General features: G+C 34.8%; 1 protein-coding gene and 2 long non-coding RNA genes across 10 annotated transcripts; 2 read left to right on the top strand and 1 right to left on the bottom strand.

Annotated features, from left to right (window-relative positions):
- Positions 1-62: 62 nt before the first annotated feature.
- LOC100649923 (tight junction protein ZO-1) lies at positions 63-15,455 on the bottom strand. 8 transcript variants are annotated; one of them, XM_048405959.1, is made up of 19 exons: positions 12,856-13,008; positions 11,709-12,148; positions 8,841-10,528; positions 8,017-8,186; positions 7,523-7,725; positions 6,901-7,332; positions 6,596-6,656; positions 6,342-6,492; positions 6,100-6,251; positions 5,691-5,985; positions 5,406-5,577; positions 5,105-5,330; positions 4,812-4,986; positions 2,516-2,725; positions 1,976-2,320; positions 1,624-1,859; positions 869-1,058; positions 375-787; positions 63-256 (listed from the first exon to the last, which is right to left on the bottom strand). In XM_048405959.1, exons 3-19 carry the CDS (start codon positions 9,048-9,050, stop codon positions 253-255), a joined length of 3,645 nt encoding a protein of 1,214 aa, XP_048261916.1. In that variant the 5' UTR covers positions 9,051-10,528; positions 11,709-12,148; positions 12,856-13,008; the 3' UTR covers positions 63-252. The 8 variants fall into 8 exon arrangements, with proteins under 8 accessions (XP_048261916.1, XP_048261919.1, XP_048261917.1 ...); XM_048405962.1 differs by lacking the exons at positions 8,841-10,528; positions 11,709-12,148; positions 12,856-13,008 and adding exons at positions 14,343-14,551; positions 15,123-15,455; XM_048405960.1 differs by lacking the exon at positions 11,709-12,148 and having other exon boundaries at positions 12,856-13,004.
- On the top strand, positions 7,242-7,776 carry LOC125385133. The gene is made up of 2 exons (XR_007224131.1): positions 7,242-7,383; positions 7,592-7,776. It is a non-coding gene; the product is annotated as an uncharacterized LOC125385133 (long non-coding RNA).
- On the top strand, positions 13,206-14,341 carry LOC125385134. The gene is made up of 2 exons (XR_007224132.1): positions 13,206-13,496; positions 13,783-14,341. It is a non-coding gene; the product is annotated as an uncharacterized LOC125385134 (long non-coding RNA).
- Positions 15,456-16,206: the final 751 nt, after the last annotated feature.

The following is a 16,206-nucleotide window of genomic DNA, read 5'->3' as shown; positions in this document are numbered from 1 at the left end:
CTTTTTTTTTTTTTTATTAAAATCGTATATACAAAGTGAAAGTGAAGAAAGGACGAGATAGATTCAATTTCCTAGTTATTTATTAATCCTTCCTGTGAGATCTTCTTTCTCATTATGTATATTCGTTGCCATTTATAGGTTTATCACGACGTCCAAATATTCATGTTCTCTATCATTAATGTCATGTTAGCAAGACTAATAATTCTAATCTTTTCTTTTTCATTAAAAAAAAATTATAAATCTTTGCACTTGTTAACTGTAATAACAAAAAGATTTTCTGTATTAGTTTCTTTTTCTTTCTAAATGACTGACAGTTTGAACGCTGCAATATATGAAAGAAGATATAAATGAAACGTAACAAATTGAAGTTTTACCTCGCGTTGTAATGGTGTACAGGTTTGCGATAAAGTTCAAAAGCGCTTCCTCTCTGTTCCCTGCTTCCAGCGAGATCTAGTCCACTCGGTTCTCGATTATGTCCTGGACTCGTTGGGAAACTTTGTCCAGGTGCATTGTGTCCATTGTTGACGACGTACCCGTTGTGATTAACACTGTTTCTATTATGCGAAAGACCGAGGCTTAACTGACTGGCACTATTACTATGACTATGAGCCGACATTGGCGGGCTACAATGCGCATGCGTATGACTCAAACTGTGATTGTGCGCAGGCGTAGATAAGTGACTTAAATTGTGGTGTGAATTTCCGAGATTCGAATCATGTCGATTTGGTGGTGGTATGTTGTAATAATACTGTCCACTATTTCGTTGGACATTATTGATACCTTCTACCTAAAGTCAAAGTTTCTTATTTTAATGTTTTTTCTTATCTTTATATACGAGAACAGCCTCTCGTAAAAATACATCACTTACATGCGAAGTAGCAATGGAATAACTCTTCGAATGTTGATGAGTATTATTTACTTCATTTCCATTGTTTTCTGTTTGAGTCAAACTCGTTTGTGGTGGCCTATAGTTTTTTGGTTTCGGCGGGGGTATTGGCTTGTAGGATCCTCCAGGTTTATTTTGCGGTAACGTTATCGACTTGTAATCAGTCGTGCGGCTACAATATACGAAGCAAAATATTCTAGCGTACAGGAGTGTGATAGGTACTGGATAAATAATAACAAAGATCGTGAAGAACAAAAATAAGATATCCAAGGCGAGAAATATTAAATCTATGAAATAAAAGCTAGGAATCCGATATAAAATAAATAAATAAATAAATAGTCTTAATAATAGCAGCCTTAATAACAGTGTAATGCATTCAAATTCCAAAATGAAATTTCTTTAAGAATAATTATATGATCCTTTGTATAGTAAATAATGATTAAAATTCTACGAATGCCCGTGTATCTAACTATCTATATCTATGAAATATAGGATAATAAAAGGTACAATGAAATGAATTCAGACTAGCGTATCTCGACTAGAAATATAGATTCTACAGACTCTCCTCAATGGTCGAGGTTTTCGTGCCATCGTTCTAGAATACAAAGACGAACAGTAAACAAATATAGCTTAAGAATTCATTCATTAAGAAGCATTTTCACATATGAGCTTTTCTCTGTAGAATTACGAACTACGCGTTTAATTAAATCCTGACCCCACCTATAATAAAAACATACCTGTATTTGGCATAATCGGTTCGTGGTTGGGAATCATGATTTGGAATTGGTTGCGCGGTTGATCTAGTGAATCTGTAAGGATCGTGTGGCCTTGCCGGTCCACCGCTGCTTTTTAAGTCGTCTGGAACATTAGGACCCAATCGACCGGTTGATGTACTTAAACCCGGTACCCCATAACTGGTATTTCCATTTGTATTATTATAGGAATCATAAGAAGACATGCTATCGTAGCTTCCCTATGAACACGTAGTAAGACATTAAAATCAGCACGATAATTTTTATTAAATTATCGTTTAATGATAACCCAATATGGCTGTCTGTTAATAATATAATGACATTAAGCCAGCCTTACCGCTTTTGGTTGGGCTCTTTCAAGCGATGATGTGGCATTAGCTTTATGAGGTGTTGCATTTATATAATTTGCAACGTCCAATACCGAGTCTGCCTTATTTAGCAACCGTTCTTGCGCAGACCTCCCGATAGTGTTTCTTTGCTGTTGACTACTCGGCTTTGCATTACGATCCACTCTCGGAGGTAAATCAGGAGGACTATGATGAGAAGAGGATCGTGGCTCGAACGAACCACCTAAATATTCCGGTGATCCTGATTGATTGCTAACTTGCCCTGATAATGAAAATCCATATTTTCCATCTCCCATTCCCCCTTGTGATCTTCTTTTTGGTTGTTCGAAGGATTGCTAGAGAAAGATAGATAGAGATTGCTTCAGATTTTATTTATAACGATTAAAATATCTAGCATTATATCTATAGTATAAATAATTATAAATTCATTAATTCATAAAGAATTTATACTCGATTCAGGATTATTCAATATTTTCAATATTTTATAAAAGTAATCATTATCCCCCGATTGATATAATTGAATTGTTCACCTGGTAAGTGGTCGAATATGGAGGAGGTGCAGCAATGTCGTCTTGTGTAGCGATGCTTGGATCAGAGCTGCTTTTCAATCTAGACGGTGCACCCAAAGCACCCGGCAAAGCTGGTGCCGGACTAAGTTCCAAGTCACTCTCCGGAGAGGAAGCATAGGAGAGGCGAGAAGTCATCGGGAATAGGAAGTCATCCGAGAGTGCTTCTTCCGGCTATCATCGCAGGACACAGAGGACAACACGTTACAGAGATTTATGCTCTATTCAACCCTTTCAGACCTTTACACTTATAAAGTGTATCATAAAGCATCGTTGTCATAATACATCATCGTTGAACAAAGAATTGTTCAGTTCGTTAAAAAATAATCAGACGTTCCAATGAAATTAACTATAAACTGTAAACAAAGTTGAGACAAAAATATAGTATTGCCGCAATGATGTCTGAAAGGGTTAAAATACAAACGGAAAACAAATACTTGCCATTCGGTTAAGCTTAATTTCTGAAATTCAGTTAAGGTAATACTTTGAAGATTACAGAGCAAATTGGAATTAAATCGATTTATGCGTAAATATGAAATAGAAAATGTTTCTAATTAAAAAGTATTTTTATATTTCAATCATTTTTTAGTTTGTCCCGAGGACAATGAAATGTTCGATAATTACTCAGCTTAGAAGGACTCGCATGACAAAGTCGAGACAAAATATACCATAAAACATTCTGTTAGTTTTGCAAGATGCAGGATGAATGGTGAAAAAAAATTCCTATAAAACGGTTTTAATTATATATTTCAATATATTATACGTGTGTGTGTGTGTGTGTGTATTATATATATTTATTTATTTATTCGACAATATACTCTTAATTCTTGCCCTAAATTGCATTTCTAATCATACAACTTGAAATTTGCAGAGAATCCTTCCGATTATTTTTTGATAAAAAGTTTTTTTCTTTTTAAATACAATTAGCATTACCCTGTCAGCACTTTAACTTTGTACATACTCATTTTTTATTAGAAAAACAAAATTATTTCAGTACTGTTCGTATAGTTTCTTTCAAAAGGTGGTACACATTGCATTTCAGTATAACATGTATATTTAATTTCGTCAATAATAAAGTAAGGAGTTTCTACGGTTACATTACGTTATATCATTCAACGAAATTATGAACGAAATTTGTTCATTCGTAGTAACGTCGCAATTTAGATACATGTTTTTAGTAAGTAAAGTAGACCGACTAGCTTCCAAATACATAGTTACAAAAGTTTCAACAATATACTGTGAGATTATTTCATTTGAACTTGCAATGATTTCCGTTAAAGCTATGAACATTCAGCCATGCAAATTAAATCGAACATAAGATATAAGGTGCCTCGAATATCTTAAAATATTATAACAACGTCAACACCGCCAACGTCATCTTTAATGTAGAACTATATTAAGAAATCTTTCATGGATTATGATAATAAATTCGATTTGATTGAACGATATATTTAAATATATTTTAATCGTAAAGCTAAATTGCACTTAATGCGCAAAACTAAATTTTTTATTTAGAAATTTGAAAAAAGTTCAAGATTTTTGTCAATACGTAAAATAAAATACTTGAAATGTTCAAGAGAATAGTAACGTAGACGATTCTTTTGAAGGCGATAATCAAGACACCTAACTAGGAAAAGCGGGATTTAAATATAGCCGAAAAATTGCTCACGGACAACATCAGAAGTTAAAGACGGATAAGAAGGTAATGAAAATAACTTGTCCGTGTGATATGTGTCATTTTCGTTTACGTCGTGATATATGGTTTCCTTCGAAATCGGCGGGGGTACAGGAGGAGGAGGTAATTCGCGAGGGTTAGCGGACGAATAACATGGCTCCCACGTCATGTGTCGACCATACGACGGCTATAATAAATTATTATAAAATAACTTCACCAACGGGATTCCATTCACTGTCATCGGTAGGGATTTCGTGATTCGTACGATGTTGAAATTTAATTATCCCTATTTTAATTTTATGCAAATAAGGATCTTATTCTGATCTTTCGTCTATCGATGTAAAAATTAGATTACAAATTAAAATAAGTAATTTGAGAGAAAATCGCTTTAATCGGTCTTGATTATTTCAATTAGTTGTTTAAAATCAGGCCGTGCTATTTGCTGTATCGAGCAAAAAAGAAGAAAAAAAAAAAAAAGAAAAAAAGAGAAAAAGAAAAAAAGGAAAAAAAGAAAAAAAAAGAAAAGAAGAGAAAAGAGAAAAAAAAAGAAGAAAGAAACGTTAGGAAACGTAAAAACGTTCTTACCTTGGTTTGACTCATCCAAAGTAGTCCTTGTTGTTGTCGGTCGATCAGTTCTCGTAATTTTCGATACCAAGCTTCCGGTGTGGTTAATGTAATCACCGCGCTGAATATATGGCCCCAAATTTTATCTAATTTTTGACATTGCTCCAGAAGCTTTTTACTACTTTTATGCGCCGATCTGAAATCAAAATTCGAGATTGTCTAATTATGTGTGTGAAAAACACACACACACATACATATATATTACGAAATACGAAAAACAACATGAATATATTTGTTGTTCTATAGACAGTTACTTAGGAATTCCGGCACGCATCTCCTTGATAATTTGTTTCGTTTCAGCTTTCAGAAAAATGACTATAGGATAGAATTGCGCGTAATTCAATCGATCCACTGCGTTTGGAGTGATGTCCAATAAAGCATGTTTTCCTCGATCCATTACTTCTCTGATAGCACTAAGTCGAATGATACCCGACGACTTTGTATTCTTTCCAATGTTATCATCCAACTGATTTTCCATTTCTACGAACGAACAACCAACGTTTAGAGTATTATTCGATTAATTTTAACGCGAATTAAAAAACAGTCGCTACTCACGCGGAGACGTGAATTTGTCAGGAAAATCTTTCAACAACTTTTCTCTAGCTAGGTCTGCAACAGGACCGAATAATACCACAGGTCTCACAAATCCTGGGTGCCTTAAGATTACTCTTTCGTACGCTGGGAATTTGCTAACACTGTCTGAAAATACTACATCGTCCCAATGATCCTGAAAATGATAAACAATTAGAAAAATATATATATGACAACCAATCGGTCGTGTAATCACACGAATAAACTATGCCAGGAGTTTTATTAAGTAGATAAGAAAAATAAACATACTCTGCCAAGAGATTTAGAACGTCTATGACTGCTTCGTCTTCTCCTAAAGAAACTACCTCTGCTTTCACTGGCACTCATTTCCTTCTTGGTTGCATTGAATTGCGCCGTTGCTAGTTCTTCGGCTCGTGCTTTATTTGGAATTATTCCTTTTTGTACTTCCTGATTATTCCTACCAATACGAAACACCTGCCACGAACCGACAACACCGTTGTGCAGCGTGTCTACAACGTGAAACACATCTCCGCTACGAAAGCTCATTTCACCTTTTTGCGGTTGTTCGTAATGGAAATGAGTTCTGCAATATGATACGAGGTAAAAGATTTCTCTTTAAATATACACGTTTAAATGTATATCGATTGAAATGGTGTATCAGTTCTTTAAAATTCTATTTAAATTTGAATTAGCATACTTTATGTGAAAAGAATCGCCCTTTCCAGATGCCACTACTTGATCGTATTCCTGTCGTCGGTGTTGAACGATCAAGTCAATTTGTTCTTGGAGGCTAAGTAAGAAAAGGACAGCCTCCTCTCTTGTTACTCCTTTCATGTCCATATCGTTTATCTATGATAACATATATCAGAGTTGTACATGCTTTCGTACGCGATATCAATTTTGTTCGTTTTAAAAGGAGATCGGTAAAATGAATTTTACTTTTAAAATTTTATCTCCGGGTTGTAAACCCTGAAGAGATGCCGGGCTTCCAGCTTGAACGGCTGTCACGAAAACGCCAGTTTCGTTTCCACCGCTTAATCTAACGCCCACCGATCCCTCTTTTTGGAAAGTAATAAATCGAGGATCGGGCCTAAAAATTAATCGATATTAATTATTATTGTTAATAAATCTAATAAATCTTTATGCGATAATAGTTGATGGCAATGGTAATAAAAGATAAATCTTACACATACATTGGAAGCTTATTCCTAGATAAATCTTCATCGTACAATTGTCTCCTTGTGCTATAATAATCTAAAAGAGAATATAGACGTTCCACTTTCAATCGATTCGACGTTTCAATTTTTCATTATTATATCGTAATATATTTGATTCGCGTACAAGTATAATATTTAATCATGCAAGTATTACGAAATAAACAAAATACGTTTTACCATTCTTTCTTTAATTCTAACAAAACTTTCTAACGAGATTCTAACAAGACGTTGTTCGTATTTTTGAAAATCATAAACAGAGTACCGCAGCACCGAAATGATACCTTCTGGTCTAGGAGGCGGTGGCCTGGGAGGATCTACCGTAGGTGTTGCAGGAAGATCCAATTGACTGAGAGATACATCCATCAATGGCCCTCTTGCACGACCTCTAGGAACAAGATTGCTCTTGTCCTCTATCGGTTGCCTCGTTGGAGGTGGAACGTACAAGTTCTGGCTACTGTAACTCGTCGTCCCAGAAAGATATTCACCAGTTTCGCTCTTTGCCTGTTGTTGAACGTGACAGCAGGAGTTGTCTCGGGTTACCACGATCGACAATCTATCTTTGCATTGATCCATCAATTTCTTAGCTTCCTTTAAGCTCATGTTATCCGTAGCCACGCTGCCGATTCGTGTTAAAACGTCTCCCGGTTTTACCCCAGTGTTATCTCGAGTTACTTCTTTCACGTAAAGACGACAACCAAGAACAATTCCGAAATCTGTAGAAAAGTATATTTAGATCGATCGACGAACGAAAGTTTATAAAATAGGTAATTGAATTTAATTCTTAAATTCCAAATGTCGATTATAATATTTTAGAATTTAATATTTAAAATTTCAATTTAGTCACCAGTGTCTTTGGATCGATGTTATTTTTATTATGGATAAAAAAAAGTGTGTTTTATCTACCATCTTTTTTATTATTTCTCGTTAAAGTCAACCGATGACTCTGAAGAGTGGAATTTCCTATACTTCCAGAAGTATTCGACGAAGCTCTACGCTTAACAACTAAAAGAACCGTCGATCCGGAATCCCTGAGAACACGAATTGCTGCTCCATAATCGGCGCCCTCTAACGATATTCCATTGGCGGATATTATGCGATCATTTACTCTAGAAAATAATTTCGCGTGTTGGCATTACAATAAATATTTGTAATTTCTATACTGTTCATTGCTGTCTGGTAAAAGTCAAACAATTTTGAATCACAATCTTGTATAAATATCGATATATCAACTATTTTACATGTTAGAGCATTAGAATAAAATAAGAAACGGCGATTATATCGTTGATAAAATTAATAAATATATTCGTTATACACACACACACGCGCGCGCGCACACACGCACACACGCGCGCGCACACACGTGCACGCACATAAAAAATCTCGATAAATGTTCTTACTGCAATTTTCCTTCGGCCGGTCCAGCTTTCAAGACATCAGAAATCGCGATAGCAGGATCGCCATTAGTGAAATGGGGATTATCCCGACCACCAGAAACAGCAATACCGAATCCGTAACCCGGAACTCTGGTAACAGTAACATGATGAACCTCCCATCCTCTGTCGCCGTTCTGAAAAATTTTCGTATAAAAATAAGTTAGAAAAAACTCGTGGTATTTTAATCTACAATGAGAAACTCGTTATCGTGCTTTTATATCTTATTCGTTTTACGATAACGAATTGTACATTGTTTCGAGAATACCATAGGCATATGGAAGAGTCTTTTCCTTTTTTCTTTTCTTTCCTTCCGCCCCACCCTATAAAATTTCAATGAATTTAGTTCCTCGTGAACAGATAGCGAGAAATCGAAAAAGAAAAAAAAGAAAGAAAAAAAAAAAAAGAAAAAGAAAGAAACAAGCGGAGTAAGTACGTAATTGGATGAAAATTCTAGGGGTTCGCGTTAACAAGATTCTTCTTCTACTTAACACACATTTAACTCGAACCAAATCCAGGATCACGTTTTATTTCGAATTCGTAACATGATTCGGTGTAACAAAACCCAGATTTTACATAAATTGTATTGTTGTCAATTTAATTTTGCAACAAAATTTTGTTTTATGACGTTTGTATAAAAATCCTTGAAATCCTTAAAATTCGTCGAATTTTAGTAATAATAATTATAATGACAAGAAATATTTTCAAATTTTTTATTTATCTCTCTAAAACAAAGACAACGATATTTTTGAAACACTTTCATTTATTCGTGCATGATTGTTAATTCGCACCTGTGCATCGGTTCCAACGGAAGTATTGTGAAGAATACCGTGTGTCGTGGAAGACGAATTTGGGGGGTTAGCCGAATTTCCGACACCCACGTTGCTATCGTTTCTATCCATTCTCGTGCCCTGAGCAACTTCGTCTTGAAAATTCGATGTCTTTCCGTTTAACACCTCCGAACAACCATCTTGACTACACGCGCATTCTTTCCTATCCATATACTCTTTCTTTAAGCTAAAGCTGCATCATCGTTCTACAAAACTTTGATCAAAAATGTTTACGTGCCTAGACTCGCCTCAATTTCGACACTTTTTACCATCGTTTTTACTTAATTCCGTTATCCGTGCAACAATGGAGATCAATACGCATGTTGCATTTAGTAAATAAATTCTTTCAGCCGAGAAAATTGCACATAAAAATGTTCATTTTGGAAAATTTTCTCTCACGATATTCTTTCTCTTTTTTCTTCTTTTTTTTCAACTTTTTCTTCTTTTTTGCAAATTTTCTCCTTAAAGATTCGATTAAACTTTTCTAATTGCTTCGCGTATAATTTGTTTCTTCGTAAATTTTGCCTTATGGAAAAATTCCTCCCACAGATTTCGGAACAACAACTAAATTTTCCTAAAAACTTATTTTTGGGTTCTGTCTGTATAGAAATCTATTTTCCTTTGATCTTAAATCTCTTAATTTTTTTCCCTTCTATCAATTTGAACTTTATTTTTAAAAAGTTGGTCATAAATTAATTAGCGTTTCTAGTTAGCTACACAAATGACGGGGGTATGCGTCTTCTCGGAGGAATTTTCCGACGCATAGGCGTCCCAACTGTCCCAAGCAGTGGCGTGAAAACAGCCAATCCCACGTGCATCCCAGATATATCCAACGTGGCTTTTTGCGTTTTTTCTTTTCTTTTTTTCTTTCCCTTTTATCCTACGACAGATACTCTCTCTCTCTCTCTCTCTCTCTCTCGCTCTCTCTCTCTCTGTTCTATTGTACGAGTATTCTGCGATATTCTACGCTCTATACCGTAGGATCGCACGACCTCATTTCCAATAAAAGAGTTTCCCCAATTGCGTTGCGTACCGTGCACGATGAGCGCAACACGCGGACAATTCAAAGCAACGCGTACTTATGGAATTCCATTTTCCTTTCGGGCGATCAGACCTTCACTTTCCTCGTCGTTCTAATTCCATATTTTACACACCAACGTTTCTTCGTTGATCTTGAACGTTTCGTCTCGGCTAACCGAATTCGATCTCAACAGCTAATCGCCTTTTCTCTTTTCTTTCTTTTTTGTTTCATACGTCCGAAACTGATATACGTTTCTATCATTTCAGAATATTCTTCATATTCGAAGCTTGTTTTATAGCGTTCGTAGATTTTGCTATTTGGTTTCGGTGTTAACGATTAAATTTTTTCTCTCCGCATAAATTAATTACGTTTCCTTTTTGGTTTTGGTTTTACTGAAAATTTTGACGTTCGAAAGAGGTTAGAATCGCAAGATTTCCTTCGTGATATTTCTTGATATTTTCATTGGAAACGCGTATTCCGTTCTCTCTTCGGCAATTTCATCGGCGATCTTTCATAAAAATCACGCAAAGGGACTTCTAATCTATTTACTTAGCTTTTTCGCACGTTTGCTGACTGCACTGCAAGTCTATATCTTTCACCAGTGTCCATTATCTTCCATCACACAACGCTGTAAATTTATAAAATTCATATATAAGACAAGGGAACACGCGTATTTCGCATATTAGAAATTTTAGAAAAAGAATTTGTTATGTTACGTGAATTTTCATTCCTCTCGTTTCTCTCGATTTTTGTTCTCGCCGAAAAAAGAGAATAAAACTTTCCCTAAATCGTACAGTATACGATGACTCGATTAATTTTACCTATATTCTTAAATTATTCTAGATTTACTTTTAGTTTCAATCTATAAACAATACACGCTAAACTTTTAATCAAAGATATATTTTATCGTAAATTATCGTATTTTTTCATGGAAATATCAAATTACTTAGAGATTCGTAAAAATCTAAAATATCAAGGTTGTGTCGAACACCACTTGTTGCTCGGAAAAACGAGGAACGAGATTGGAGGATTCCATATCGAGGGAGTTCCGGTGCTTCCACTACTTCCATAGTTCCAACTTCCATTTTCCAAACTCGATTTACAAAGGAGAAGTTCAAACTGCTATAAACGTACAGACTCTTGGCAAACGAGAACCTTTGAGGGAAATGGTGTCTTGCTGCGTTCGAAAAATCAGTACCACGTTGTCAGCGGAGAACGAATTCCAATCATCCGAGTCACCCTCGGCCAATGAAAAGAACGACTCTATGAGAAAAAATTTTCAGAAAGCAAGGAAGCACCGCAACTTCCGCATCGTTCACTCCACTCCATCAGTAATATTTTATTAGAGATTCGCTCGACGAGATTTCTCAAACCACTATAAACATTCATCCACTCTTTAATTAACATTTAATTACTACAAGCTACCATTCGATTGATTATCTATCTATCTATATTAGAGAATCGAAGAAACGCGAAAGATTCGTTTCACAGCGTTGTAGAAAAATTAGTAGAATAATTGTTTTAAATTCCTTAGTAATTATCGAATAAAGTAAATAAGAAACAAGAAACGAGTTGCATTAAAAAATAAACCTTAGGTTTTATAATTAATATTCTTATTTCGCTAGAAAAGCTTCGTGCTACAGAAACCTCGTGAAATAATCTACGATATATTTATAGAGAATACAACGAAATACGTATATTCGTAAATAATATAGGAAAAACGAAACTGAGAAACTCTATCTGTTTTTGCGTCAGACCATAAGATAAGAATCTTTCGAAATGATTTTTGGGACAGAAATGAAACAAACCGTAACATTCGGTGTGAGAAAGATCCGAAATAAAACATCTCACAATTCTAGCCAGACGAATCGCTGTCCGCCGAAAAACGGAAGCTTGGAAATCCCACGGTGTGTTTTAGGCCAGAAAATCCAAGATCCACCTATCGGTACTTGAAATTGCGGCGGCACAATTTTTCTTACATATCCAGCGATGTTTCACGCATAGAATGTACACTTAAAAGCTTCACCAGCAACACTTGCACGATCACTGAGTTCACTTCAGACCACTCGAAACGGAGACGAAAGTCGGTATATACACGAGCAAAAGTTGTAGCAGCTTAGGGCGGCTGTACGCATATCGGGAAGTCGAGAAATTCTTGAGCCGAAGATCGGCTCGTATAGTTCGGAGCGTGGCTTGGCTAAAGCAGGCGGCAGGTCGACGCAAATCGGATGAGAAACGGGCTTGGCGGCTGCGGGGAAGAGTACGAAGCCTGCTTGAGTGAACGTGTCGCGGACAGTGGGAAATGGTAGGGGCACCACGGACCTACGCTAGAGGACCCGGGGAATAGTAGGGAGCGCACAGCATGCGCGTGCCTGCGCACCGGTTTTCGGCTTCGCTAGTGATGGGCCCGATCTCGTGGCATCAACATGTATCCGCTATTTGGATTTATCGTTTTAACAGTAAACATAGATCATGGATTTTTACATAAATTCGTATCTTTTTCAAATATAATTTAAAATGTAGGACCTCGGTAGAAAATTGTTTCACCTACTTGACCATTATAGAAAGCATATTGTACTTTGCATACTCTATGTGCTTTTTCATTTTAGTGTATTTCTAAGAAAGACAGGTGTATCTGTAAAAAAAAAAAAAAACAAAAAAAAAGAAAAAAGAAAAAACCTTGATTGAAGTGAAAAAACCATCTTAACCTTGATTGAAATTCTTCAGACTAAAAATGTTTATGTACAAACGATACATAATGTTTTGATATCTTGTATTATACACGATCTTTTAGTAGCGAACTGTTAACAAACATCAAAGTTATTACTAGAAACATCGTAAAGTAAGCGTTCATACATGTATCTTGATTATTGATTATTTCACCTTTTGTTCGAATGGTATCGTTATGTTTGTAGAAAGTTGTAATGAAAGACATCAACATAGTATGATATTTACCTCTTAAGTGGCAGCATAATATATATACACTGCAGAGCCAAAATACGTGTATCAAGTTTAAGGATTCAGTTTAAACATTTATGTCCACATTCTATATCTCCGCGTATCATATGTTATTGCGTTACACACAATTACTTAACCTAACCTAAGGTATCAATGTTTATACCAGTTCAATGAATTAGAAGAAAAATGATCTTAGCTATTTGTCGATTTTAAGATATCAAAGGCTGAGACACTGTGCAGAACAAGAAAAGATTTAAAAAGTTAATTGAATTAAAATATGAGATACCGTCACATTCTAGCTGTTTTTAATGATAGTTTAGTTTCCATCGATGCGATATAACATAACTTATTTATTAGCTTGTAACATCTTAGACGATAGTAATTTAGATTATTTTCACAATGTCTTCGATTATTTCGAAATTGTTCACTTTGTTTGTTACGAATAAATATAATAACAATTAGCTTAACAAACATGCTAGCGATACAACTGATTTATACTTGGTTTGGAACACCCGTTATGTGAAAGTCACATCTGGACTTGAAGCACGTGCGCGTATACGACGATGAAGGCACGTATTATAAGCAGACCAGTACGAGATGCTGAAAGTAGCCAAATTGGCGTATCAACAAAACAAGCAGTATGTAAACACATCTAACTCTGTTCCCTTTTTAATCGATCCTTTAGTCCCTCCATCGATTATTCTTTTTAGCGTCATTGATTATATTATCCGATATTACGATATTAAATCAAGAACACGTTTAATTCGTTCGTTCTTAATTCAATTAAAAAGTATATAAATTATTATATTCAAGGGCATTACACGTCAGGTGTATGCTTTATGATTGGTCGATGGTCGGTAACTATCGTACCACGAAAAATAGGTATCTCTAGGATTTAACCTGTATCGCGTTTATTTTGTGCAGCGTAAAATCTAATTCTACTACCTGCGAATCTAGAAGAGAGCTAGAACGGGGGACACAAAAGAGCGATACCTGAGCCAGAAAGACAAATTCCAGCTGCTTGTGAGGTGTGTCATATTCCAGCTAAACTGGCGCTTTTCCTTGCGTATGTCCTTAGCGATGGCTTTAAGCCTCGAGTCGATTGGGATAATATTTTTGTAATGGCAATCTCGCTTCTAATTACTGTTGTAATCAGAAAATATTATAAATAATATTTATAAATATCGATAATATTGATATAAATTAAATTAATGATAATATTACGTTATATTATATTAATATTATATTATAGTATTAATATTATCAATAATTGATATACGTTTAATACTAACATATTTCTTATATTTTTAACATTTTTTTAATGGGTTCCCCTATGGTAAATCTATAGTCAAGTTAATTTCAAAATTAAATTATACAAAGATTATTAAAACAATGAAATTATACAAGATCTAGCTACTGTGAGATAATACTTTGTGTTATGTTAGATAATAACATTTACATGAATAAAAATGCACTTTGCTTACCTTACGTCTTCTTCTGTCCCTTCCATGTTGATTTCCAGCTAAAAGAAAATTATCTCGAGGTACGTAGTTCCTTCTTCTTTGTGTACATTTTTTTAAATCATGCCGTTTCTTCTTTTTCTTCCCATGGTGAAACAATTTACCGAATATCCTCATCTCAATCAATAGTCGATATTGACGTTTTCTTACTATCTACCGATCTCCGTCGGTAACTAAAGAAATTAAGAAATAAAAGAATAAAACAATATTTATTTGCATTTACACAACTAACTTAACTTAATAATATTCTTGTTATTTATGAACATAGAAATTATAATTCCAACAACGTTTAATATTTACTAAACCGATCTGTACACAATGTCTTATTTGAAACAGTATATGCTAAAGGATACAAAGATAACGTTATTTGAGTAAATATTCCATTTAAAATAACAATATTCGATAATCCTTTAATAGAAATTCAACACTGACGTCAATTATAATAATAGAACTTTATCTTCGTGTCTGAAATCTTTTTAGAGCTATTTAAAATAACTTTGCCGCGTTATGAATTTGCAACCAACTATTACTATCGTTATTTGCATGCATTAACGTCGATTAGTATAATTCCAGACGTTGAATGTAAATTTGTAGACATTATACATCGATGAGATGCTATAATTTTCAGGCAAATTACATAAGAATTCGGTATTTTGAGTAACAAAATTTAATAAATTTAACAAGGGATATACTCTTCTTGTGTTTCGTAAGTCACTTTATTCGCTTTTCACTATTAGAACACACCGTTCGAGAGGACAGAAGAGAATCGATCACAAACGATTACCGTGCTTCGAGAAAAGCTCGACGAAACTAACTTTTAACGATCAAGCCGGAGCAATGTTCGGTTAGAGGAACGGTGAACACTAATTTGCGGAAGAACAGTGAAAAGTGAGCGTAGGGACGATTCGAAATGTGGGCGGTTTCATAACCTGGCTTATCGTAGCGGGTGTTGCTGATACCAGATGAGTCGTTGGAATTCTTTCGACGAACGATCGATCTATCGACCATACGAAGCCCCAAATTCACGCGCTGCTTTCGTATTCTCGAAATTATGACGCGTTTTGTCCTGTATTCGTTAAATGAGAAAACACACGCAAAAAATTAAAATAAATAGACAAATCGAATAATGGTGTTAGTTTGCGAAAAAGTCTAAAAACTAAATTAACAAGTAGAATCGGTGGATTTATAATATTATTATTAAAAAAAAAAAAAAAAAAAAAAGTTGAAATTAACATGGTCTACTTTTAATTATTATATCGACTCTATCGAACTTTTGCCGTTAAGTCTGAGAGAATATATCTTGAAGAATAAAACAGCGTAAGTATGTATACGTTTAGATTGCGCGTAGACTGCAGTAACAGCTGCGTAGGATAGTTTTTGTAAGATGATGCTGCAATCGGAAGATTACCTTTCGTTTTCAACGGGAAGACCGCTAGGAATGCTATAATTCCATGGACCTTGAAACTATTTACGAATATTCCCTATTCTCGTCAGCAAAACGATGGAAAAATAAAGAATTCCTAAATGTAACGAAATATAAAAATGATCGAAGAATTGAAATTACCAGATATAATAAAAATATAATACACGGTAGTTATCGAACGGCAACACTGCAAAGACTGCAAGTTTATTTAAAAAAATATACACATCGAAAGACAGGGACAGTAATAATTGTCATGGATTAGGCACTCAAAATTTATTAAACAACAAAACGTTGCGATTTCATAATACAAATTCTAATAACTTTCAACAAATGTAAAGAATACAATATGACCGAAAAGAAATCATTTTTTAATTCTGAGGAACGCTAGTCGACGATGAATGTTTT

The sequence above is a fragment of the Bombus terrestris genome, chromosome 5 (assembly GCF_910591885.1).
Source record: "Bombus terrestris chromosome 5, iyBomTerr1.2, whole genome shotgun sequence".
NCBI classification, from domain to species: Eukaryota; Metazoa; Arthropoda; class Insecta; order Hymenoptera; family Apidae; genus Bombus; species Bombus terrestris.
Note: the sequence above shows the minus strand (reverse complement) of the source record. Positions and strands in the feature narration are given on the sequence as shown.

What these genes read in the sequence shown, in the direction of transcription:
- LOC100649923 (XM_048405959.1), bottom strand. Translation starts at nt 9,050, where the DNA reads ATGGATAGGAAAGAATGCGCGTGTAGTCAAGATGGTTGTTCGGAGGTG. An exon ending in CCGGAGATAAAATTTTAAAA is followed by an intron (nt 6,252 to 6,341) that starts GTAAAATTCATT and finishes ATGTTATCATAG; the next exon opens with ATAAACGATATGGACATGAA. An exon ending in CATATTCGACCACTTACCAG is followed by an intron (nt 2,321 to 2,515) that starts GTGAACAATTCA and finishes ATCTTTCTCTAG; the next exon opens with CAATCCTTCGAACAACCAAA.